Genomic DNA, 26,942 nt, shown 5'->3' on the forward strand with positions numbered 1-26,942 from the left:
AGAGAGAGAGAGAGTGAGAGAGCGCGCGACGAAGCCGCGGCCAGCCCGGCGAACGAAAGAAAAGGAACGCAGCGAGCGCATCGTGGTCGCCACCGATGCATTTCCTGCGAACTCGAACGCGAACGCTCGTTCGCGAAGCGTCGAGATAGCCTTGTTTCGAGCCACGTCGCTAATTATATTTCAAATTTACCGATCTGCTGCCGAGAGAAGGAAGCGGAACAGTTATACCTACCATTAAAAAGTTAATGAGACATGGTATCTCACCGGGGAATTTTAAGTATTCCGGATTCGGCGGTCGTACTTCGCTTGCCTTCCGGTATTTCATCGCGCGATGCCGAGCCGAGCTCGTTGCCGCGCACGTACACGGTGTCCCGGAAAGCGGGATCGTCGATCGGCTGAGAAAACGCGCGTGTACCGTTTCCTCGAGATACCGATAGCCCCGGATAGGGGCCGATCGTCGATGCCGCGAGGAACGCGATTCGTTTCGATCGCGATCGAGAAGGAAAAGGCTCGATCGCGTCGATCCTCGCGACTTCTCGCGATCGGCGGAAACAAAAACAGGAAGAAGGTTACGCGGATACACTCGAGTGCAAGTGTCCGGCCAGTTCTCGTTTCTTTTCTTCTCTTCTCTTTTCTTTTCTTTTCTTGTGAAACTCTCGTAGTCTTTATTTCGATCGTGATAATTCCCTCGATTATCTTATACAAAGTGGGTACATATACAAAACACATTCGAGGCTCGCGTCTATATATTCGTTCTCTATTTCTCTTTCTGTAACGACGCGATGGAATTCTATTGTACTAATTTTTTAAGTGGACATTTTTCTCTCTTTCTCTCTCTCTCTCTCTCTCTCTCTCTCTCCCTCTCACACTCTCATTTTCTCCTTCTCGCTGATTCATTCGTTATCTTCCTTCTGCTCGAGTATCTACACTTGCGCTTCTCTTTCCCTTCTCGCTCCTTCCCTTCCCCTTTCTCTCCTTCTCCCTCTCCCTTTTTCGTTCGCACGTGGGTTCTCGACGACGACGACGAAACCGGAAACACGTTGGAGACTTTATGCGAGACACGCATCTGCTTCCACGAACCGATCCTGCCCGAGGCCGACACCCGGACGAGTTTATCCGTCCTGGCTCGCCCGGTTCGCCACGCGCGATTCCGTAAAATTCGTCGCGAGCAGCAACCCTTTCGTTCCGTCGGACCCGTCGCCGAAGGCCGTCGTAATCGGCGTCGGATTATCGCGTTCCGAGGCCTCGAAACTTCGTTCCCGCGTTCGGCATTCGGCGAGACCCGAATCGGACTCGGTCCGCTCCGCGGTCGGCTTTCGGAACGAAAGGGTTGCCGACAGATCGATCGATCGTTCGCCGGTGTTCGCGCTTGGCGAAGATCGTTTTTCCCCGATTTTCCGCTCGCCGAGCCGGCCAGCGAGCTCTCTCGCGATCGGTACGACCGAGAGCAGCGGCGCGTCTCGCACAGGAACCGGAGACGACGAGACTCGAGACACCTGCGATCTGGGACACCGATAGCACAGGTGTCGGAGGCTTGTGTCCCGGCTCCCAAGAGTCGAGCCTGCTCGTTACCCACGAGCGACATTCTCCGCGTTTTACGAAAGCTCGTTAGAGAGAGAGGACCGCGCTCCTCCCGGGAGAACTTCCCGAGCCGAAGGCATTGTCGCGCGCTCTCGTCTGTGCGCGCGTTGCATCGAGATCGAAAACGCACCGATCTTAAAAGAATTCGTCCTCGACGAGGTCGCGAGCGCGAAGGGTCGACGAGGAGGTGTCCTGGTCTAGTAATAGCTCGGTTTCGTTTCTTTCCGCCGGAACTTCGCGATCGAACCTTCGATAGCGTAAACTAAAATATCTGTTCGATACTAGTTTCTGTAAATTGGTCCGTAGAAATCTATGCTTGCACCGCGCGCATCCGCGGTGTCCGGTTATCGTGCAGGACTATCGTACGAGGCACGGTTGAACCAATCGCAAGGACACGTGCAACGAAGAAGAAAAGAACGAAGCGTGTTACAACGTGACGAAGATCGTCCACCGCGTACTTTCGTATTACAGTTGAAACGTCCGAAACCGAACGAACGATCGAACGTTGTTCCTCGAAGGGAAATGAAATTGCACCGGTGCGTTTCGACGTGCGCCAAGAGAGACGGATCGTCGCTTCCGTTTCAGCGGTGCAGCGCGACGTCGGCTGTCAGGGCGCGGCGTCGGAAACGGCTCCGGTTCCGACGTCGCGGCCTGCGACGCGCGCAAGGTGTCCGCGAACGATCGATATTCCCATTTCGGAAATAAGAATCGTAAAACCGTGCTTAAAATCGTCCGCCGCCAGTGGGTGGTCGCGAATCGAAACGAGAGCGTCGGCGTGCGACGACGAAACGCTTTCCGGTTCGACGACGATCGAACGACGGCGCTTCCGTTTCGACGCGTCGTCCGTAATCGGATCCGGGTACGGTGGTCGTTCGCGGACACCTTCTACATCGAATCGTTTCGTAGGATGCTAGAAAGTTTCGTAGAAATCAGGATGCTCGGACTCGGAGCCGCGCCGCGAAAGCGCTGCGAACGCGAACGCGAACGCGAAGCTCTGAAAACGCTGCCAACGGAAAGCTGCTCTTCGCTCGCGATCGCGCGATTCCTTTTAAGTCCCGTGCGTAGCGATTAGAAAAAATAATTTGTCGACGAGGCATCGGCGTCGTTGATCGACAAGAAGCAGCGACCCGCGTCGTCGATTCCTTCGTCCGGAATTCCCACGGGGAATTTGTTCGAAGCCCTCCGATCCTAAAATTTTCATCCTAATTCCGATCCTCGAGAGCGGCCTCTGTCTATCGTACATCTTTAAACTATCAATTATTCAACATGCGTAGATCAACTGTCACGGGCGAATTCTTCGCCGACTTGGAGCGCCTCCGATATTGCAAAGGAAAAATTCGTTTTCGGCCCCGTGGTTGTAATTGCAACAAATTGCGCCGGAAGACGATTTCATAAATTGTCGCGCGACCGAGAAAAAGGAGCGCGGCATCGACGCGGGACCGGCGAACCGGTTCTGGTTCTAATCGTGGGCCGCGAGAGCCGCGAGTCGCGAGTCGCTTCGTAAGAATCGGGTTTCCGTGGCGAACGAAACGACGAAAGAACGAACGAAGGAACTCGACGAAGAGGGATGGAACAGAGTCGAACGCCGAACCGCGAACGGTTCTCGCAGAGTCGCGTCGGCGGGTCGTTCGCCGAGGCCGAATACCCGCGGAACAATGATACCGCGACTAATGCGTGTACCAATTAAAATTACCAATCAACGCGCACCTTAATTTACCTCGGTGCGGAGCAGATCCGCAGAACGGATGCGCATCGACTAATTACCGATGATGGAACGAACCGTATTCGTTCCTCCCGGTTCCTTTTCACGGCCTATAGGCGTACTCGGCTTCTGGGTTGCCGTTTAAGGCCGCTCCGACCTTAACGAGAACCGTCTCGAACGAGCAAACCGCGACGCGATCCAGTCGACTAAACTAAAGATTAAGGATACGAAAAACGATTAGTTTTGTGCTGTTCTCGGCCGAACCGACCGGATCTCTGCTCTCTGCGAGCGCGCGTCCGAGGACGATTTAAGAACGAGACCGCTCGCAGATATCGCCGAATATCGGTGACGAAACGGCGCAGAGATCGGAAAGTTCGACGTACGCATATATTACAAATCGGGTTGTCGAACGATCGACGAGCGTGCTCGTCTCGTTCGCGGATCGTGGTCCACCTAGCCGAGGCTCCATCCGTTGGCCGATCGCGATCGCGATCGCGATCGATTCGCCACGCCGCGCCGCTGAATCCTCACGGTACCCACGCGACAACCGATCCTAGAGTATCTGGAAGAGCTTCTTTAGTTCCACCATCAGCTGCCAGTCCGTTTTCACCAGGTCATCCCGGAAGTACTCCTTGCACGCGTCTATGCTCTGTCTGCTGATCTGTAACAGAACAACCATAACCATGGAACAACGCCCCTTTCGATTACCTCCGCGTCTCTTAGCCGAGAGACGCGAGACTTTGGAAGCAACGTAAACGGCCGAGTATCGCGATCGCGAAAGCAACGAGGAATCGTCTTCGGCGGATCCGTCGGTCCGCGAAATTTCGCGGACAGAGGCGAATTGTCAGCGCGCCAGGTCTCGGAGGCGAGAGAGGCTGCCTCTCGTACATCGATCGTCGTCGCCGTCGTCGTCGTCGTCGTCGTCGTGATCGTCGTCGTCCTCGTCTAGGAATAATTTCCTTGAATCGGTTTTTGCGAGGACAGGCACATGCTCGCGCACACGGTCCATTCACTAACGTAACGCTTTACAACTGTTTCCGCCCCCACTCCCGGCCGGAAGTCCCGTTTCATTCATGGATCGGTCACAATGGTGGTTTTACGCGGCTATTGAGGACGCCTGCCTCCCGCCACGCCCCTGCTGCTTCTCTCTCTCTCTCTCTCTCTCTTTCCTTCCTTCTCCTCCTCGTTCCCTTCCTCCCGATCTTTCTCTCTCTCCCGCTCTCCTCTCTGTTACACGTGCACACGCGCACAGAGCGACTTATATTAACGATATATACCGACTTTAAGAAGCCTTTCGACTCTGTCCGCCACGCCATACCAATGGCTAAAATTAGCTGGATATGGAGAATCGCAGGGTGTCTTTTCCTCGTACGATTTCGGGGCTTCGTCTCTAATAGATTTCGTACTATTAAGTTTGTACGATTCGAGTTATAGTAAGTTACTATATTTCTCTCGAACGCTCGTGGTTCTCACCTCGGCTCTCTGCATTTAAATCTTTTCGTTATCGGCGTATCTGCTTTCGTTATCGTCTCTCGTTCCTCTTTACGCCGACGATCGTCAGGGTCGGTGCGGCGTCCGGTAGTTTCAAAGGACCGCTTTTCTCGATCGAGGGCGAGCCGTTCGCTCGACGAACACAGAAGCCTGTTCGCTCGAAAACAGTGGCCGTCGTCTAAAGTTAGGCTAGCGGAAAGCCGCGTCCCAGAATCCAAGAAGGAAGGGAAAGGAAAAGGGAGAGGAAACGGCGAGGCGGGGCGAGGCGGTGAGACGGCTGTTCGCGGGGTACGCGCGAAATCGTCGCTCCACAAATCATCGTGGGAACAAGGTGATTCCGGAGAATCGATTCCACGAAGCAAACGGTAACGACGACTTCCGGTCGCAACGAGCCGAGCCGAGCCGAGCCGAGTCGGCAGTGTCGGCGTCGTCGACGGCGTCGGCACAGAAATCCGCCGTCGCGAACGCGGACCTATCGGTAGCGATGGGATCGAGTTAAACGCGTTCTCGCGAGTCCGTGCCGATCTCGACGATCGAGTCGGTTGCTACAATTTATTGTCGGCGACGTTGGAAAAGGCTTCGCACGTTCGACGAACGAACGAAGATAGAGCCACCGATAACGATCGAAATGAAATCGAACGACGGGCCTCAATTTTTCGCGCGGACGAACGCGTATGGAATCGATCGATTCGCAACCGATATCCGAAGCGAAAGACGGAAAAGAAAGAAACGATGCGAAGGGCAACTCGAGCTACGGCGCGTTGCGGAGCGGCGCGGAACGGGACGGAGCGGGACGGAGCGGGACGGAGCGGGCCGGTGCGGCGAAGAGGAAAGGAAGAGGAGCAAGAGGAGGGGGAGGAGAAGGAGGAGGAGGAGGAGGAGGAGGAGGAGGAGAAGGAGTGGCAAGAAAGGAACGGAGGTTCTGCGAAGAGCGGAAGTCGATGGTGGACGGCTGATCGCTGCCGGATGTGCATCTTCCTTTTTCGACCAGAGTCTCGCATACTAATAAGGATCGTTTCCGTCTCGCTCCCCACTGATTTTGATGAAATTCCAAAGTTATGCGAAAGAATCGAGCGAAAGAAACCGAAAACCGAGGCACACCGAGAGGCTCGCCGTTCTTTGCTGGAATTTCGTCAAAGTCCGCCGGGACCACCTGTCGATCGGATTCCTTCGGCGCAGCTGCTTCTTCCAACGGAACTCTCCGTACCCTGTCGCTCCCCTTCTTCCTTTCCTCCCTCTCCCCTCGGCCCGGCGACCCTCTGGCGCCCTTTTATTTCGCGCTCGAACGGCTTTATCGCGCGCCGAGTCGATTCGAACGTGCCCGATCGCGGGGAGACGGTTTACCTAGAAGTCCGATTCGGTCGCCTCGGGCAGTCGTTCGTTCCACGGCGAGGAAATCACATCGGCGCGTTGCGAACGTTCGTTAACAAGTTCCGGAAAATACGATCTTACCTTGCTGATGACGAAGTCCTTCTCGTCGAAGTGACGGCCGTACATCTTCGGCGCCTCTCCCGGAATCGGCTCGATCTTCACGCAGACCTCCTGACCCTTCCTCGCCGACTCGACGGGCTTGTGATTGTATTCTATGCTCGTGACCATGCCCAATTCGAGGAACTGCAACAACGAAACGACGCGAAATTAGCCAGCGTTCCCGTGGCTTCTCGTTGGCCCGGTCCCAGTTCTCAGGCTGTTCGGTGTACTCGCGTTCGATCCCAGCGGGGATCGACCGCCGCCGAAAGCAGGACAAAATAGGGAGCTTTCGCGATAGAATTCCCATGGGGTAGAATCGGTCTCGCAGCGATCGGAGCGCCTCGTCGCGTGGGCACAGCTCCGCCTATGCATTCCTTTCCGCGACCGGAAGTCGAGAGAAAACCGCGTGCCCGAGCATTGCGCGTCGCCAGACCCCGACGCGGACGCATAGGTGGCATATAATGCGTTTTCGTCGCGAATATCGGTGCGGCGCCGGGAATCGGTGAACCGAGAGTAGGCAGACGCGCGCGACCGCGACCGCGAGCTCCGCGTAGGCCGGTGGATCCTGTGGGCCCCGGAACGTGGGCCTTTTTCTCGATCGCCTCGGAAAGTCGAAGCCGATTCCACGCTTTCGCGTGGAAAAGGGGAAACCTTCGTACCGTCGCAGTCGCGCTGGGACCGAAAGATTCTCGAGAGACCGGCGAGCGTAGCCGGAAGGCGGTCGGCCGCGCAAAAACCGCTCCGGTCCGCTCCGCGGCGATCGATGGACAATGACCGGTCGAATATGCCGGGCCCCTGGCCGAAACCCACGCCGAAAGAGCAATATGCCCACACGCGGCCGATCCTTCTCGCTCCGAGCCCTGTTCCGCTCTCTCGCCCTCCCATCGCGCTTTTCTCGACGCTGGGCCGCCGTTCCGCGCCGCTCCTCGTCGCGAGGCCACGACGATCACCGATTTTCGACGTCGAGCCAATATTTCTCGAGCAAAATGTCCCATCGATCGCCGCGAGCCGCGTTTTCTCTCGCTACCCGGCCGCGTTATCTCCGCTCTCGAGCGAGCATTGTGTGCACGGTGTGTCGCGCGAGCTGATACGCAGCACCGTTAGCGAACTGCGCCGCTGATTAATACCGACGTTTGTCGCCCGATATATCCGGTGATTAGCGGCGCACTTCCCGTCCGGAAGCGATCGCTCCACAGGGCGCAGAAACATATTCGCTTCCTGCGATTTAATTAGTCTGCTCGGGGAATTTTATGAAGGGGACTACTAGCCTGGTCGTGCTGCCCTGTCTACGGTCGCGAAAATGAATTTTCGAGGCGGTAACGAGCCACGAACGCGACCGAGTAGAAGATCGAGCGATCGGAGCGATCGGAGCGATCGAGCAGCAGCCGGTGACGAGAGATGGACCGTGACGAGCCCGTAACGGGGATCTCCGTTCGGTCGAGCTCTCCTCGATGGAGACGGTTTTTACCGCGATCGTCCAGAGGTACGCGGGGAACGGAGCAGAGCCTCGGTCATCGGTGCGATTGTTCGAGAAGCGTGGCGCATCGTTCGCGCGGCACCCCAGCACCCCGGCGACCGGGGCCCGCGTCGGTTTCACCCGAGGGTGGTAGCTGCGACGAGGGAAGGTGGTACGCAGGGTGCGCTCGAATCGGCGAGCCACGCCGACGACACCGACGGTTCGCCGTTAGCCGCTCGGGCTCGTACAAACTATAAAGCTTTCTAAATCGGTGCGCCTCACGAAAATAGACTTCCGGTTCCCGTCTCGCGCGTTTGCTCGCCGCGCCACGCGTCTGCTACCGAGTATGCCAACACCCCGACCCGACCCGGCTCGGCCCGGCCCGACCGACCCTCTCCTTTCCTCCCCCTTTTCACTATTTTTCTTTGTTCGTTCTTCCACGGAAATCCGTCCTGTTCGAACGAGGGACGCGACCAACTCTCCGCTTCGACGTCTTCGTCGGAGACGCGAACGATCGAAAAATCGGAAACGACGATAAATCGCCCGATATCGGGCGATCGCCCCCTCGATCTTCCTAAGATTGGAAGCATCTTGGAACGAGAACCGAAGCAAGCGGTCGCGAATCGGCAATCGACTAAAAAGCGAACGCGCTTCGAACACGAGCGTCCTTCGTTTCGGATCGTTTCTTCCTCGAGGACGTTATCGCTTAATCAACGCGTCGGAAAAACTTTTCGTAAACAAATAACAACAACGATAAATAATAATCGGGAACAACCGGTTTGCCAGCGGACAGACGTTGCGATACCGTCGGCAGTCGGGAGAGCTCGACGCGAACAGGGAAGAGAGAGAGAGAGAGAGGGAGAGCGAGAGAGCAGTAATTGACGAGGCTCGCGTACAACCGAAGGCAATCACAGTTTTTTGTCATCCGCAGCCGATCGGATCAATAAGATCGAGATAACTTGTTTAGCGGTCGCCAACGATCCGCCGGAGATTGTTGCGCGTATCGGACCACGATATCGAGCCACGGCATCGAGGTTAATCGCTAATGGTCGGTCGAGGGCTGTGCACGCCCCGCCGAAGAAACAAAGTCGCACACTGCCAATTAGCTTTCTACTGTTCCGATTCTACGAGTTTCGATATCCACGGAAACACTGATCGATCGAGAAAACGTTCGCGCGTTAGAATTTGTTCTCTCTCTCTCTCTTTATCGTAGTTCCGAATGGAATCCGCGTCGAAGAAAGGGTCGCGGATAAGAGAGCAAAGTGAACGCATTCGAGGGGTGCAACGTGCAATAGGGACGCGAGCGAGAAGAATTTCAGGATTTTGAAATATTCTCGATCCACTGTTCCCGCGAGTCCCGTGTGTCCAGCGGCGTATCCGATTCGTCACGGTTTGATTTCGTGGACCGGAAGCGGAGGAACGCCCCCCGATAAGCATTCCTTCGCCGACGCGTTTAAGCGTTTATCGTCGGCATTCGTTGTTGGCGAAATGAATCGCGAGCCCGGGTAAAGCGATCTACTCGACATTGGAAACTCGACATCCGGTCGGCACGCTTTTCTCTCTCTCTTTCTCCCCCCTCCCCCTCTCTCTCCCACCACCCTTCGACTCTCTCGTACACGTTCTTTCCTCCGGCCTCTTTATCTCTCTTATCCTTCGTTCTCTCTTTCCCAAGCTATTTCTCCTCTTTTTTTCGTTCGTTCGCTACGATAGCAACGTTAACCAGCTGCCTACTTAGAGAAACACCGACGAGGCCGAGAGAGAGAGAGAGAGAGAGGAGAGAGACCGAGTTAGAGGCTGCGGCGGCGCGTCGGGGAGGGGGTTCCAGAGAAATAGAGGAAGAGAGAGAGGAACAGATAGAAGGAGGTGGAAAGGGAGAACGAGAGGGAGAGAGAACACGTTTGCACACCAACACGTGGACGCGGACGCGGACGTCACTTACTCGGCAGTCGCCAACCACATCCCGTCTTTCGGCCTTCCGGCTCGCCTGCAACTTTCGTGGAAACGCCTCTGGCTTCCTTCCGGTCGGTTATCGCTCGTTAGACGCTCGAAACGGAGACACGCGCTGTCTCCCGTATCCTTTCCCACCCCTGCCAACCCTTCGGATACTCTCCCCGCCCCGTCGATACCGCGAATACCGAGTCTCGTCTCGGCGTTATGGCTTCGCGCTCGACGACCTTGCTGCGCGACGATTATCCGCGTATCATCGGGCAAGGATGCCTCGGTGTTGTCTATGCGATCGCGAGGGTGCGAGATCGGGAGCAAAGAAGGAAAAAAGAAGTCGCGCGAACTCGTTTCCTGTTTTTGGACTGGATCCTCTCTCTCTCTCTCACCGGACCGAGGATCGTCCGGCCACTCTCCGGTGCCCTTCCTGCCTCCAGTTTTCGACCTTTTCTCTAATATTAGCCATCCGGTCGGTCGTCGGAAGGTTGTCCCGCCGCCGCGCTTCGGTCTCTCGGAAGTCTCGAAGGCTCGGAAGCTCGAAAGCTCGAAAAATTCGGACGGTTCCGTTCGCTCGCGCGTCTATTCGAGGACACGCGATCGGATTGCGCACGCGTTCTGGCCGCGCCTCCGCCTCCGCCTCTGGCCCAAAAGCCCGAAAACCGGAAAGCCCGGAATTCTCTCGATGAAAAAGTTTCACGGCTCGGCCGTTATCGTGGCCCGATCGCAGTGCGCGAACAGGTATCGCGTTCCGTTCACGTGCTCGTTAATTAGCTTCCCTCGCGGGAGAGCTGCCGCTCGAACCATCCTCCTCCTCCTCCGCCTCCTCGTTCTCCTCGTCCTCTTCATCCTCCTCCCCCTCCGCCACCGCCACCTCCTCCTCCTCCTCCTCTACTCGTCGACGTTTTAATTTTCTGCTCCCGATCGGCAAATTCACGAACAACCTCTGCCTTTCCCCTCGCGATGGTCGAACAAAGAAGGAAAATCGGGCCGGCAAGGGGAGATACAAAGTAGAAGGAAGAAAGAGAACGCGGAGGCGGAGGCGGAGGCGGAGGAGAGGCAGGAGAGGAAGAACGTTACGAGCGGCCTTCCGCCGGAAGAGGACTCATACACACCACGGAGTTTCTAGTTCCTGTCACTCGGGAGCACCGACGATGCGGTGCGGAGCGGAGCGGTGCCGAGCGAAGCGGCGATGTAACTCGTGGCGATTTCGCTCGAAAATCTCTCTCGTTCGCGTTTCCTTGATATAATTATCGCCGTACGTCGAACCGACGCGACGACCGGAAGCCGCGTTTAAATCTGTAACGCCGCCGCGCCGGTTCCGCTAATTATGCTCTCCGCGTTCCCCATTATCGCGTTGAAATAATACGACCAGCTCTCCGTCGATGGATTCGACGACTCCGTCGCGCGAGAATCGTCGCGCGTCCGCGTCCAAAATATTTCGCAGCGGTGCGTGCGCGTGTGTGTATAACGCAGAATATAACGCGGCAAGCCGGAAGCTACAGCGGAAGCTGAATTTCTTATCTCGTTTCCGCGATCGGATGAAATATTTAACAGCGTTCGCTGGCCGTTCGCGTTGCCGAGAGAGCAGCTTGCCAGAAAGCGGAGACCGAGCGGAGAACCCAACGGGGCGTTCCCTCTCCCATCGAGACGTTTGCCAAAGTAATCGACGATTTCTTCGTATCCCCGCGTTACCGGTTAATCGCGTCGATTGTCGCGCGGCCGATGGAAATGGAAGGTGGTGGCACCGATGGGGAATCGAGCGATCTCCTCGAGACCGGTGTCGTTATCGGGCGTGTACGGCTCCGTTGCGCAATGGCCTCGATAGGCGCTTTAACGTCGAGCGGAAATCCGGCGGATTCTTTTAGCCTGCCGTTTTCTTGCCGTTCCACCGTTCGTTCTCTTCGTCTTATCCCTTCGCCTCTTTCTCTACTCGGCTCGGTCTCGGTACAGCTCGGGCTCGGGCTCGGCGCAGTGGCCGGCGCGTTGCCTGCTAACCGCTCGATCATCCAAGAGAGCCTATGCCTCGTTCGAGAAACGCTCGACCGTTTTCCACGGCCGCTCTCGTGCGTCGGATCGATTGTCCAAACACGTCGAACCTGCTCTCTTAATTAACGCTTTCCGCGCGCAGCCTGTCCGGAGCCATCGATCGACCCTGTCGCGGCCGACGATCGGATCGCGCGTTCGAATTAATGCCTCGAGATCGACGCAGAAGCGATACGTTCGACGAAGAGAACGATTCCTCGGGCTTCTCGGCTCGTCGGTCGGGGATCGATTCGCGCTCGCGATAAAGAACGGTCGAGAAGAAAATCGAGCGTCGATTCGCGTCCTCGTTCCTAATCGACGACGCTCGCCGTCCCGATCGCCGAACGAAATTCGCCGGCCGATTGCGGAATCACGTAGAACGCGGCGTAACCCCGGCCTCCCTTTTCCGACCGGGTTCCCGTCGCTCGTCTTTCTTTCGCGAGCGCTCCTATCTCGCGCGGTCTACGCCTGACCTAAGCCAACTAGGTTTCGTGATACGCGACATCCGGTCCGGATCATCGTTTGCCAATAAAAAGGCGCCGTCGCGCGACAACAGATACCGTCGTCGGCTTCGCCATTCAACGACGATCCGATCCGATCCGATTCGACTCGACCCGACCCGATTCTTTCTTGCGTAACACCAGTCGCCCGTATCGCGCGTCGAACGGCTTTCAACGTTACAGATTTCAGAGCATTCGTCGCGCCGCGCTGGTCGTTGAATTTTATCGAGCGATCCAGGCATATCCGGGTGGCCGAAAACTTCGAGAGAATCGACCGCGGACGATTCGTTCCGCGCGACCGTCGATTTATTTCGGAACGACGAGCCGTTCGCGAGGCGATAGCGGCGTGAAAAACGGCTATCCGGCCACTTTCTACCGGCGGAATTTCCGTCGAATTCCAAGAAAGGCCAAAATGCACCGACGAAGCAGGGTAGGGCCGAGAGGAGTGTGTGCACGCGCGGCGCGGCGCGGCGCGGCGCGGAGCGGAGCGAAGCGCGTGGGCCAACAACGTGGTCGGAGCTGCTTTCTACGCGCGGGCGAGAAATCCTCGATCGCGCACGCAGCCGAACACACCGTGGATACACCATGCAACGATCCAATCCGGACCGATTCCAATTTTACACGCGTCGTCTACGATCACCCACATGCGGCTCCGGCATTATTTAATCGCGTTATTTATCGGCGAGCACTCGCCTCTGGACGCGACCGTTCCGACCGAAAACGGCTCCGCCGAGACCGGACGCGTTTCGCGGCCCGTTTTTTCTCCCGCCTTTCCCTTCCTGCTCGCGCGTTGCACCGTGAATTAGTCGGACTCTCGTAACTTTGCTCTCGGTGGTTCGACGCCGAAAACAACCGCGAGCGACGCCCACCGTCGCCTTCGCCGATTCTTCACCGCGCCTCGGTCCCTTTTCTTCCTTTTCCATCGATTTCGTCGGCATCGGAGAGATACGCGCGCAACGGGCCTGCGAAGAACACGTGCGAATTCCTATCCGATCCGCGAAAACGATCCGCGAATGGGCAACAGGTGTGCCGCTCTACCCGTCCGACGAGTCCTTCGATCGGACGCCCACCGTTCCTCGCCCTGTCGCGAAACCACGGAAAGGAAAACGATTGGCCGCGACAGGCAGCCTCCGGTGGACAGAGGCGGATAGACAAACGGCGAACGGACGGATAGGACGGATAGACGAGCGGGGCGCGCGAGTTTGACGATGTAATTGAACGCTGTCGAGCGAAATCGCCGGCCCTCCGACGAGACTTCCCGATAAATCAACCGCGCGTTCCCACGCGCGCTACGAAAATCTTCTTGGATCTTGCGCAAATAACGCGACCATTCGGGGGCGAGCCATTTGCCTGGTAAATCATCTCCGGAGCTGGACTCCGGCGGAGGGAAGAGAAGGAGAGCGCGAGAGGAGAGGAGAAGGCTAGGTCCTCGGCGCGTGGGCGTCTTTCACGAGAGCGTACCCGGATGGAATTTTTGTTTACCGGGGAATTTGCGGGCTGCTAATGGCATCGCGACGCCTACGAATCCCGGGCTAGGCAACCTGTAGCTGTCCGCGTGCTACCGCGTAAGGCGAGGCTGCAAAGAACCGCTCTGCCCACCAGTTTACTCCTACGAGAAAGAGAACGAGAACCGAGAAACGTGCGCCGACGCCACCGACACGCCGCCGTTGCTTCGAATTTTCCAAAGAACGATCGGTTCGACGCGTCCGATTGCACCGCGATTTACAGAGCGATCCGCGAGTTTCCGCGGCGACGCGCTCGCGGTCGGCGTTCGAGACGCGTCGCGAGACGTCGAGGAGCGCGTTCGAAATCGCGAGACGAAAGCGTGTAAAATCGATGCGAAAGATACCGAAAGAGAAAGAGAAAGGGAAAGACGCTGGAAGAAATCGAAGAGCTTGGTCCGAGCGATTTTCTACGCGTTCGTCGGGTCTCTCGGTCGCTCGATCGGGAGGTGATCGATCGCAGGCCAACTGGATCGCCGCTGTTTCCCCGCGAACGAGTTCACCTACGCGTCGACGAGTCGACGGCTGGACCGAGTGGATTACCCGAGGAGAATTCTCCGATCGAAAACTACCCGATCACCGTTCTTTCGATCCGTGGCACGCGAAAGCCACCGTCGCCGCTTTCCAAGCGAAATTTCGGTAGCGATCGAGAAAGCAGCCGAGACCGATTCCGGGGCCAGGGTTCGAAAGATGGGAATCGTGCAGCGATCGCTCGGTACGAGGCGGCACCGCCTACCTCGCCGGATAGGCTGTCGCGAGAAAACGAGAACATTCGAAAATACTCACGTCTTTGCTGGGCACGCAGAGAGGAGTTCCTTCCTTAACGATTCCCGCCTCGACCATCACGCCCATCACGATAGGATCGCGAGAGTTGAAGATGTGCTGAAATCGGGGCCAGTGGTCGTTTAAACGGGTTAAAGAAGAGCGCCGAAGCGGAGTCTCGCGAAGCGGAAACGCTGTCGCTCGATTCCCGCGTTCGAACGATAATCGATTCGGGCGACCGTACCTGCGGCAAGATGCGAAGCTTGCACGGGAACACGGCGATGTGCTTGTGCTCGTCCCGCTTGCGCTGCTTCAGTTCCTCCCTGTACGCGGTGAACTTGTCGAAGAGGTGGTAAATGATGTCCGCCTGGAATATCTTCACCCCGAGGGTGTCCGCCAGCTCCTGGGCGTCTCTCTCGATCTTCACGTCGAACGCGAGGATCGTGGCGTACCTGCGAATCGAGAACGTCTCCTAGGAATACCCTTTTTATAATCGCTGGTTCCTTTTAAGCTGAGCTTTCGCTGCTTTCGAGGAAAGTATCGAAACTTTCGATGCGTGTATGTACTCACTGGCTGTCATGTTCCAGCATGATCGAAGCCTTCATCACGTCTTTCTTGACAACGGGGCCGATACGGATTCCCGCGTACTGTAACAGAGAACGAACGCTCTTCGTTAATTATCCGTTGGAAGGATAAGCGCGCGACGGACACGAATTGCCAGGTTTTTCCGTGATTTTTGACGATCGGCGAGACCGCCTCGATATCGGGCTCGAATCGAACACCCGCGATTAGGCGAGCGTGTCGCGTCGCGTTCGCGTCGCGGCGGTCGGTTGTAGGTGCGTTTATTTCTACGTGTCGCGTCTCGTTGCACCGGGCTGGCCGAATCCGGACAGCATGCGTCACTAGTTATTTTCGCGGCGAAACTGACACACACGCTCGCGCGCATACCGTTCCCCGTGTATTTATGTTACGGTGACAGTGGTTTATGTTTTATCTTAATATTTTGTTTTCCTTCCGACTACGGAACTACGTCGCGCTCGTACGCGAACGCGGTCCCGTTCGAACGCCGCGGCGGCTTCTTTCGCGGCACGCGGCACGCGGCACGCGGACGCGTTCGCGGAGTCGCGCGTCCTCCGTTCGCATTGCCCATTTTTTTTCGAGCTCGCGCTTTCTCGCGAAACACGTTCGGCATAGATATTCGATGATCCATAGATCGAAACCGAAATGGAACGGGCTCTGAAAAATAAACCTTCCTCCGACCGTCTACTCTCCTCGGAGACGACGACGACCGCTGTAAATCGTTAGTTCGATTGCTTTCTTTTTAAATAACCCTGCACTCGCGAAGCGACGAGTGCGAGGCTCGAGGACGCGCACGGGGAATCAAGGAAATTATATAAGGAGACTCGTAAGTTCGTGAAATCCGGGGTTGCGAGAACCGTGGTTTCGACGGGTCGCTGTGAACGTATCTCCGAGACGAATACGAGACCGCCTGGATAAAACGGACGCGAGGCTAATTCCCGAGGCGAAACAGTCGGTGATACAAAAGAGGACGGTGGAGGGAGGGGGGGAAGCGAGTTCCCGAGCATTTTCGGAGATAAAGCTGGTTTTTAAGACTTCCGGTTCGGTCGACTGCCGGCGCATTCGGATATTAGAACAAGATACGAGACCGGTCCGTGGTTTTTTACTCGGACCACCGTAAAACACCCTTCCGACGCGCAACACCGTACACGTGTCCCGCCCTTTTTCTTCTCCCCGACGAAACTTATTAGGATAATCGACCCTTCCCTTCCAGTCCGAAACGTTTTCTCCCTTTCGAACTGCGTTCACAGAAAAGTTCTTGCTCCCGAGCGTTTCTATCGTCTGAAAACGATCGCGAAAGTCGCGCTCGCATCGTTAGGCATCGTTCGTCGTCGTCGGGCGCGAACCCGGTGAAACTCTCCCGCGACCTTTACGTAACGAATGAACGAATGAATGAAGAACCGGTGCGACGCGGCGAGGTACGGCGCGGCGATGAACGGCGGAGGAAAAAGGAAAGAAAAACGGGGGAGCCAATTAGAAGGCACCGGCGCTCGATAAAACGAGCCTACTCACCGAAACACCGACGGAGAGCTAGTCATGTTTCATTGATGAACGGCGAACCGTTCCGCTACCGCGCCGCACCGCACCGCACCGTGCGATACCATTTGCTGGAAAAAGGTAAGAGGACGCCGCGCGCCGGTCGACCGGATCAATGAAAAAGAGAGAACGTAAAAAGGGTGCAGCGTGGGAGGAGACCGGTCAAAGCGAACGAGGGAACGCTGACCGAACCGGCCGAACCGTAGGCACGGCCGGGCGGCGGATCGACGTTCTTCGTCGTCGACTGCGCGCGGTTCGCGTCCCGCGGATCGCCGAAGTCCGATCTTTCGATGAAGCGACAAGAGACCTTGTCGCGGATCGGAAGGAGTCGGTCAAAGTTCGAATCTGCTCGCGAAATGCACGAGGTCGTCCCTGGCAGGCGTCGAAGGGTGGAGGGGGCGGAAAATAGAAAAGAAGAAAAAGCGGCCGGATAAAAGGGCTGCTGCGTGGAAACGGGGAGGAGAAAGCGAAGGGAAAGAGACGGAGATTCCCCGGAGAAAAGACGAACGACAGATGTTGCCAGCGAAAGAAATGCTGGTACAAATGGGAGAGGAAGTCGAGAGAGCAACGGAGAGAGAGAGAGAGAGAGAGAGGCGGAGGGGACCCTCGGAGAGAGAGGGACGCTTCCGGCATTAAAAACCGGCCCGCGGGGCACGGATCCTCTTCGGCCTCTCGTGTCATAAACCGCGGAGCATTTTGTAGAACGATTTTGTAGACCACCCTGTGCATCGAACGCGACGAACAGCGACGCGGATCTCCCACGATTCTTCTTCGGTCGTCGCGTATCGTCGCGTATCGTCGCGAACGCTGTTGACGGATCGCCGAGAGGTAGCAAAAGCGCGTCGGATCGAAGGAGAATTTGGCACGCGGGGATTTCTCGTCCGTCCCCGAAGAGTCGAGGCTCGGTTCTGGTGCATCGTGGCATTCGTGGCTCGTGACGGCCGGACGTACGAACGGGACGGATGGACGGACGGACGGACGGACGGATGGACGGACGGAGGTGCAGCTCGCTCCTCTTCTGCAGCAGGAAAAGATGGCTCGTTTCCTCGCATTGTTTTTAACCGCGGTATATAAGCAGCTATACCGGGACATGGGAGCGGATATGCGGAGCGCGGACACGCGAGTATACGCTCTGTCGGCCCTGTGCTGCCGGCATCCGACGATTCTACGCGAGCGTTTCCACCGACAGCGAGAGAACCCGCTTCTCCGGCTGCGAAGTCGACGCGAATCCTCGTCGATCGGTTCGCCTTCCCCGGTAAATAGGCGCAAAGATGGCCGCGAGCGGAGAATCGTTTCGAAAAAACAGGTCGGATATCGAGTACGTTGCAAAAGCTTTCTCTCTCTCTCTCTCTCTCTCTCTTATTCTGTCCGGCTCCGTGTTCCCCGGCGCCGAACAAGACCGAAACGTTGCTCCGTACGTGGCATTACTACGAAAACGGCCGCGGTTAATTGTTAATCGATACGCGTGGCCCCCGGCTCGTTCCGAGAAGAATAGCGCGTGTCCCGGTTAAACTATTTGTTCCGATCTCGCTCGCCTAAACAGGACGAGGACAGGAAGACGCTCGGCGAGAATCTTCGATTCGCCGACGCCATCATAATCGAGCGAATATGCGCGCGTACGCGGTTCGGAGCCGAAGCGAAGCGAAGCAGCTCGCTTCGCAAATACTAAGCGCGGTCCCCCGCGCTTCCGACGACGATCGGATCCACCGGCCCCGCATAATCACCGAACGCGACCAGGCTGCTCGATCCGCTCGCGATCGAAACGATTTAACCATGGTCGAGAGCGACTGTCGCGAACCTCGGGTCGCCGAGGACCCGCGACGGATTTCGCGAAGGGGCCCGGTCCTTCCGAAAAGAACCGTGCGCTCGTTTCGACCAACGTCGATCTTTTTAGGGACGCGTCGAGCACGGCCCGCGCCTGTCTCGCGCATCCGGTGGATTTCGATTTCGGGTACCGAGGCACGACCGTGAACGGCCAAGCGAAGAAACGGGGACTATCCGAAAAGGAATCGCGAGCAATCGCGTCGGTTGGAACGAGGCCACGAGCCGACGCGCGACGCGTGCTGGTTCGATCGAACGGGACCGAGGTATCGATAGCCGGTCGGCCTCCGCCGCCCACGCTCCGCCGAAAAAAGAGACCGAGAGAGAGAGAGAGAAAGAGAGACAAGTCGATCTTCGACGAGGCATTCCTGCTCGGGAGTCGGGTGCTGGGTGCTCGCGAGCTCGGGAGGCCGGTGCACGGCCGCGCAGCACTCGCAGCACTCGCAGCTCGTCCGCGTGGCGCAATCATGCTCGCACGCCTTATGGACACGAGGACGCGCGCCGAGCCGAGCGGAGCCGAGCTGCTCAGGGCTACGGGATCGCGTCGGATCGGGTACGTCCGCCCGTTCGTCGATCCGTCCGTCCACCCACGCCGCTTTTGCTCCGAGTGTGGGCAGTTTCCTGTACGTTGGTCACGTATTCCTTTTTCCAGCCCACACGCGTCCGTGTGCAAGCGTCGCTCCGTGTCGCCCGCGTTCGCGAATGTCCGCAAACGTTTGCAACCGCGGACGATCGGGCCGCTTCGCCGAGAAGCCGCGAGATTCGCGAGCTACCGAAATCTATCTCGGCGAATCCGGGTCCGCGCGCCGCGCCGCTCTTCTCCGTGACGCTTCCAGACCCACATTTTTCTTCTTTCGCGCGAATCTAGGCCCACGTGGAACACGGTTCTAGGCCCATCGGTCGGATTTGCGAGTCGCGAAGAGGCGGGGGCGAGCACGGGAGCTCGGAGGATCGCGGAGAATCGGCGAGCGAAGATAGGAGAGAAAGAGCGAACGAGAGGAGAGCCACCGTCTCCAGACTTCCCTCGCCTCTCCTGCGAGTTCGCTCTCTTCTCTCCGTGCACTCCCTCCTGTGTGCCGTATGTAAAACGCATAGCCGCGATGCGGTGCGGTGCGGTGCGGTGCGGTGCGGCGCGGTGCGGCGCGGCGATGCGGCGGAGGGACCATACTTACGGCCGACTGCGTGCGTGCGTGCTCGCTTGCTTTTGCTCGGTTGCTTGCATGCGTGCGTGCGTGCGTGCGTGCGTGCGTGTGTCGCGTATGCCAGCGATAAAACCTGACGTCACGAGCCACGTGATCGTACGATACGGTGGGGGCAGCCCATTCATAATCCGAGGAAGGACAGGCTTAAGGCCGTTTCGGACGTTACCTCGAACCGAACGACGTACCACCTTTTTTTCCTCTTTCTTCGCCTTTTTCTTTCCGTTTCTCTTTGTCTCCCTTTTTCACTCGATGGTTCTTCGACCACGGCTGATGCACCACCGACAGCTTCGAACACCGTCGAGCCGTCGAGGCGGGATAATGCTCGTCGTTGCGAACCCGCGCGACCAACCGCGGTCGTCTCTCGGAACTCTCCCGAGAATTGTGCCGAATGCTTCCTTCCCTAAGACCTAAAATTTCGCGCAGGAGTCCCGGTCGTCGTCTCGTCTCTTTCGCTTCCGATCCTCGAACGTCTCCGAAATCTTTCGATTTCGCCGCGGAGAAAGTTCTCCGCGTACGCGCGCATCGAGCAACGCGTCGCGAGAGTGCCTATCGTTGTTACGCGCGTATCGTTCGTTCGTATTACAATAATGTCTCCGTAACCGGCGCTCAGATTATGCACCAAATTGTCCAATTTCATGGAGAATCCGAGCGTCGATTAGAGAGACGTTACCGTGTACCGTGGTATGCCTGCTTCGCGCGAGCGACCGATCGTTCGAAGAATCGAAACCCGTTCCGACCGATGTTTCGCGTTCGGCCAGCTTTCCCCGGAGGAGAGCATCGAAAAAGGGAAAAGCTTGGGCGACCAGAACTTTAATTGTTCGCTGCTCGACGAACGCGCCGCGACTCGCATTTCGCCGAGGCCCTCGAACGTCTCCCGCTCCGCGCGCGGAGGCCACTTATCCGTCCTCTTTGCTTCGCCAATCTTTGCCAAGTGACGAAAGATCGTAGAGGAACTACCATTCATTCGCAAGGCTATCTCTCGTACACAATTTAACGTGGACTATTTTCAACAGACCTCTTTCAAAATTTCATTGTTTACCGTTTCCTCCGGATTTCCTGTTTGGCTCGGCCACCAATGACACACCGCCGTACACGCCGCTCGTTTTCCGTTAACAACGGAACGTAACGCGTAGAACCGGAGAAAATGTTCGCGCGTTTCGTAAATCGTAATCTTTCGTGCTTCCGAATCGTCCGGTGAGTCTGGTTCACCGCGTGATCGAACGCAATGTCATCTGTATGTCGCATTTCTTAAGCTCTTTTACGGATCTACCGATTGTTTCGAGTCGTTTGGACGAGCCGCATCTTTCGGGCCCGATTTCGACGACATCGATGAGAAAGGGTAGACGCGAAATATTTCGGAGAGTTCTACGGCGTCGTGTTCGTTGCGAGGAATCATTTTCGTGGAGAGAAGTTTCCGAGCGTGAAAGATCTCGCGACATGCAAGACACCCTGTGGAAACGTGCAAGACGTGCAAGGCGTGCAAGGCGTGCCCACGGATGCACAACACGACTGATAGCTCGATGGATCACAACCACAAGCACCGTATGCTACCAATGAGTCGTATCCTGCTAAACTGTTAAGAAGGAAGTGGTTCGTTGCTGCCTCTTCTCTCTCGCTCGCCCTCCCGTTCCACACCTCGCCGGTCTCTCTTCGGCGAGGCTCGCCTCCTCTCCTCTCCTCTCCTCTCCTCTCCTCTCCTCTCATCTCCTCTCCTCTCGTCCAGCCTCCCTTTCTCTATCCGCCTCTCCCTTTCTATCTCCTTTGCTGTCTATCTTTCTGCCGATCGTACTATTCGCTCCCGCGGTTACGCTTCGTTCGAGATGCTCCGCGGTGGTCCATCATTGAACGTAAAGATCGCGCGAAAGATCGACGATGGAACCGTCGACGACGGCCGATCGAACGCGTGGCCGCAAGCCTTTTCGAGGACCTGTCCTTCCGTCGTCGATTACCGTGCATCGTTCCCTTTCCGGTTGTCCGAAAGGACAATCGCTCGCCCGATTGTGCGGATAACAATCGTGTCGCAAACATTGCTGGTGTCTACTTTAACTTTCAGTTCGGTATCCATGATACCACGATGAAATGCGAGACTCACCGGTATTTTGCTGCTCTTCAAGAAGTCCAATAACGCCTCCAACGCGCCCAAGGTCGACGCCTGCACGTAGACGCCGCGTTCCGCGAGACGTATATTGCCTAAAGCGCTGCTCAGCTCTTTCGCGATCTCCTCCTTCAATATCTCCACTTCGTCGGGCTTCTGGGCCACTTGAAGATTCAGCCCTGTCCAGAAAATATGAAATCGTACGATTATTGCACCCGTTACATTCCTTACCGTGGAAGGAGGTCGCGACAGAAAGTACTCTTACCTGCGATCGCCTTCTCCAAGTCTTTCGCGGCGATCTTCACTCCCTGAGCCGCTTGAACTTCCCTATGTTCGATGTAAGCGCTCTGCGAATAGCGATAAAAGACCAGTTTTCGTTTACACTTATTCGAATAGAGAGAAAAAGAGAGAGAGAGAGAGAGAGATTTCATAGAAACTATTGCATCGTCTCCGGTCGATTACCTTGACTCTAAGCTCCTTCAACGGCTGCGGCATAAGGAGCGATCGTATTTGAGTGACTATAGGACCGTCGGTACCGGCAACTATCATCGTCTCGCCTTCCCTTAACATTCCATTGACTAGAATACAATCTATCGTAGTACCCAAACCCGGTAGCGCTTTCACTTCCAAAACCGTCGCTTGGAGCTCGTCGCTGTACATGAGTCTCTTAGCTAGCGGACCTTGGCAGGCGTCCACTATCAATGACAACAGGTTACCCATGCCCTCGCCTGGACGAGAAAAGTTCCTTTATTTTTCATTGAGAAAGATGCGACGCGATACCTTGTCGGCCGTCGACGCGTCTAACATATTCGTTTACCTGTGATGGCGCTGGTAGGAACGAGGGAGACGTAACCTCTGGGATCGGGATTCTCGTAGAACAAGGCGGAATTCAGTCCCTGTTCCGCAAATTGCACAATTACTTCCTTCGAACGCTTCTCAAATTCGCGTTGCGTATTGGGAGCTTGACTTTTTACAATATCTTGTATATCCTTCCGGTTCATCGTTTGCCAATCGTACAATCTACGAACATTCTCGATTAGCGATGCTGCCCGACAAAAGTTTCCATTCTAGAAGCGCGATCGCGCATAGATTTACGATACTTTACCTATCTATCTTATTTAAAGCGACGATGAACGGACATTTCTTCAATTTCAGTAGATTTATACTTTCGATAGTCTGTGGCTCTAGTCCGTGCATAATGTCTACTACTAATATCGCTATATCACAAAGAGAAGATCCTCTGTTTCTTAAATTACTAAAAGATTCGTGGCCAGGCGTGTCTATGATCAGGAGTCCGGGAATTTTGAATATTTTATCGGCAAACTGAAAGAAGAATTCGTAATGTCGGTCGTGCGACAGTATACATCGAAGCGATTGAAAAACCGAAACTTACTCCTTTAACGTGTCTCGTTGATTCTTGAATGGCATCGATGGGTACGTTCGTTGCACCGATTTGCTGTGTAATACCTCCTGCTTCGCCGTCCTGTACGTTCGTTCTTCTCAACTTGTCCAAAATCTTGGTTTTACCTGTGTCGACGTGACCCAACACGCAAACTACGGCAGCCCTGAGATTCTCCAGCGACTTCCTTTTCTCCGCTTCTATCCTCCGACATTGTATCCGTACTTTGGCTCGCTCCTTCTTCCTCACCGCGTCCGACACTTTGTCTTCCAATCCGCTGTCATCTTCGCTCTCTTCGGAGTCCGCTTCGCTAGCACTCTCGCTCTCCGATTCGCTTTCCGAAGATTCTTTATTGATTTCCTCGGTTCGTTTCGTCTTTCCAGCTGGGAGAATCGTCTCTGTTGCCTTGTCCGGTGTTTTCGGTACGTCGTCCGACTTATCTAATAAACGATATGCATTTTATTTTTAAAAATTCTAAAAACATTGCTCAAATATTGCTACAACTACGATATACCTTCTTCTTGTTCTTCTTCGCTGCTCTCAGCATCCCACGAATCTTTAACATCCTCGATCTTCTCCTCCGAATCTTTCATCTGTTGATCTACAATTTCTACTTCAACTTTATCCGCATCCGTCATGCTGTCGTCCACTTTATCGTCATCCTTTTCGTCGACACTCGCTTGTTGTTTCAATTTATTCGGCCTTATACGCGTTCCTGAATCAAAATCCTGTTTTAGACGATTTTCGAACTCGACTAGATCCTATATTACGCAGATTATTATCGATTACCTGGCCTAGGCTTCTTTTCTCCTACTTCCGGCAAATCCAAACCTTGAGCTTTAAGCGCGGCGATCATGGCTTGCGCTCTCGCTCTGTCCTGCTTTTGTTTCGTCGTTAAAAGCTTTCCTTCCGCCTTCAGTCTCTCCTTTCTTTGCTTTTCCTTCAGTTTCTTCCTTTCTTTACGTTCCTGTTCGAGTCGTATCTGCTCCAGTCGTTGCTGTTCCCGTAACTCTTCTTGCTTCAGTTTTTCCTCCTGTTCACGCTTCATCCTTTCCTCCTCCTCCTTCACTTTTTTCAATGCTTCCTGCATCGCAGCGATGGTCTTCTTTCCAGGGCCTTTGCCTATTGCACATATCTAATTATACTAAATGTGGACGCAAGTTAATATTGTATCACGACGAATCCATAGCTCGTACTGTATTTACAGTATCGATAGAATTTTACCAAATTATGCGCTACCTTTATCCTTGTCTTTAATCTCCGCATCTTTCGCTCCTTTCTTCTTTTTCTTTTTTCCATCCTCGCCTTCGAGTAGAACGCCATCCGTTTCGGCAGCTTCTGGTATCTTCACCTCCGGTTCTTTGTTCGATTCCTTCTTCGCTTCTTTTTTTGTTTCCTTTTTCGCTTCCATCTTGTTTTCATTGGTCGAAGGTTCCTCGTCGTTCTTTTCATTGTATTCTCCCTTCTTTATTATTTCCTGTTACAATTAAAATTGGATACAATAAATTTCATTTTCTCTTCGATATGTAAAAAAGGCACCAGAAGATGAATTACGTACCGCTTTCTTTTGGGCTAATTTCTTTTGCTTTTCCCTCTCTTTCTTCTCTTTCTTCTTTTGAGCAGCCGTTTTTACGGTGCTAACTTCGATCTCGTCGTCCATATCGTTCTCTTCTAGACCCTCCGAGGTCTTTAGCTCTTCTTTAATATCGATAACTTCAGTCTTTTCCTTTTTCTTACCTTTCTTTTCCTTTTTCTTTTTATCCTCTTCAGCGTCGCTGTGTTGCTCGACTGGTTCGTTCGGTACTTCTTTCTTTTGTCCAGAGTACTCCAATTCCAATTCAGCCAATACTTTGTCGATATCCTCGTCGCTATCATTGCGCTTTCTTCTTGCTGATAGAGAATAAGAAACTCAGAATTTACAGAAAACAATTTACGTTGAAAATGTTTTACTAAGAATGTTTATATAATTATTACGAATACAAGTAGAGAGAATACATACGAGAAGTTACGATATGAAAATAAAAATGTAACATGCAGATTAAATAAAAGCATATTTATTTATAAAATTAAGACATAGGTAGTAATGTCAATTTATTTATTATCGAATAAATTTCATTCTGTTATGTAATAACAATGTTGCAATCATGTGCAAGCAGAAAATTAACACTTGACTCATTGGATTATTTCAATTAAACTGAGTTCCAACGTGACATTAAATTTTATACAAGTTATGAAATCACCCCCTGTCACTCATGGTACATACTTTCACTATCTGGTTCACAACTGGGCAACTTTCACTTTCCACTAGTTTTGACAATGCAACAGTATATAATTGTCAAATGTATATACGTCGTAACGTTAAATGCACGGATTAGAGTGTCAGAAATTTATTTGTATACCATAAAGAAGAATATCTTGTAAATGTCTACTCCGAACACGTACAGTACGTATTCGAAAACCAAAGTACAATTATAGAAATTGTCAAGCTGCAACGGGGAATTTAATGGTGTTCGACATTGTGGAAGAGAGCGAACAATTCGCACTTTCGCTGGACACACTGCGAACGCAATGGGTCAATTAAAAATACATTATTATGTTTTCCGTATGCATCGATGTAGTGGTTAAGTTTAGGTTATGTTAAAGCAGACGACATTTATCGTGTGAGAAAAAATCGTGAAAAGTGTTTCAGAAGTAATAAAGTTAGAACAAATAAATTTGAAATCGGACTGTTTTCTTCTTGTGCTGCGATCCTGAAGATAAAAATGTGACGAAAGTACTGCTGTTTCCTTACCTTTCTTGCCTCTCTTCGGTTGAGCTTCCTGCATCTTGATCCGCTTTTGAGAATTTCCTTTCGTACGTTCAGCTTTTCAGTGATATTGTTACCGTGGCACCAGCAAAATTCTTTTCTCAAAACAATAATTGTGCTTTTCTCTTTAACTGCGGATAGGTTCGAATGTAGTCCACGTAAGTCACATGAAATCTTGAAATTCCTGTCTCTCCCTTTGACCCGGTCTGCACGACTATGTGCACAATTTAACCACATATCCTAATATTTCAAGATGCGCAAAATCATTGCCTCTACTGCGTATTATCCCTAGACAGTTCCTACAGCGACCTCTAACTTCTGTCACGCGGGAAATATGCGAACTAATAAACAGAAATTAGTATATACCAACAAGAATCAGTTCGAATATCAGTTCGATTAAGAATACAATATCTTAATCGAACTGATAATAAAGAAAGAAATGGAGATCTCTCTTCCATGGGCAATATTACCAGCTGATCTTGACTAATTGATGCTCTATAGATCCCTAAACAGAGCTTTGAAGTTTTGCCATATGAAGCGCCATTATCAATCGTCTATGCAAAAATCATTCAAAAATTGGAATACATATGTTAGTTCGTTCGAATACAACCTTACTTTCTCCTTATGATTTTTCAGTGGTTTAGGACTCAAATTAAAGCTGAAAGAATGCATTTACACGTTCGACATACAACGGAGCAAATAATAAATACGAGGACATATATATTGAAAAATTAAGTTTTCCTATTCCTGAACGCATGCGCATCAGAAATTAGATACCAAAAAGCGCTGGAGTTTTGCTTCTGTAAGAATTAAGAATGCCCAGTGGCCTCTGAAAAAATCCTGTGTCCCTGTGTAATTTCTTGCATACACATAGTGAAATCTCAAATCAGGCAATATACATACTTGTAATTCTAGATACTTATTGACCTCAATCATCGTCTTCGGATCGCTTTAAGATCCATTGGTTCAGACTGCGGACTGTCACAATCACGGAAATTCAGGTTGAGAATGACAATGAGACCAAGACCGTGTTCGTCAGGATTCTAAAGCGCGACCGTATGATATTCGAATCCTGCG

At 53.8% G+C, this 26,942-nt stretch overlaps 1 protein-coding gene across 1 annotated transcript; it reads right to left on the reverse strand.

Moving 5' to 3' along the window:
• Nucleotides 1–605: 605 nt before the first annotated feature.
• eIF5B (eukaryotic translation initiation factor 5B) lies at nucleotides 606–26,867 on the reverse strand. The gene is made up of 16 exons (XM_033482795.2): nucleotides 25,851–26,867; nucleotides 24,618–24,949; nucleotides 24,299–24,536; nucleotides 23,849–24,181; nucleotides 23,574–23,774; nucleotides 23,054–23,499; nucleotides 22,766–22,983; nucleotides 22,478–22,680; nucleotides 22,123–22,388; nucleotides 21,926–22,007; nucleotides 21,658–21,839; nucleotides 14,998–15,074; nucleotides 14,672–14,879; nucleotides 14,452–14,547; nucleotides 6,227–6,388; nucleotides 606–3,944 (listed from the first exon to the last, which is right to left on the reverse strand). Exons 1-16 carry the CDS (start codon nucleotides 25,882–25,884, stop codon nucleotides 3,837–3,839), a joined length of 3,186 nt encoding a protein of 1,061 aa, XP_033338686.2. The 5' UTR covers nucleotides 25,885–26,867; the 3' UTR covers nucleotides 606–3,836.
• Nucleotides 26,868–26,942: the final 75 nt, after the last annotated feature.

Source organism: Megalopta genalis, chromosome 5, assembly GCF_051020955.1.
Source record: "Megalopta genalis isolate 19385.01 chromosome 5, iyMegGena1_principal, whole genome shotgun sequence".
Classification (NCBI taxonomy): Eukaryota; Metazoa; Arthropoda; class Insecta; order Hymenoptera; family Halictidae; genus Megalopta; species Megalopta genalis.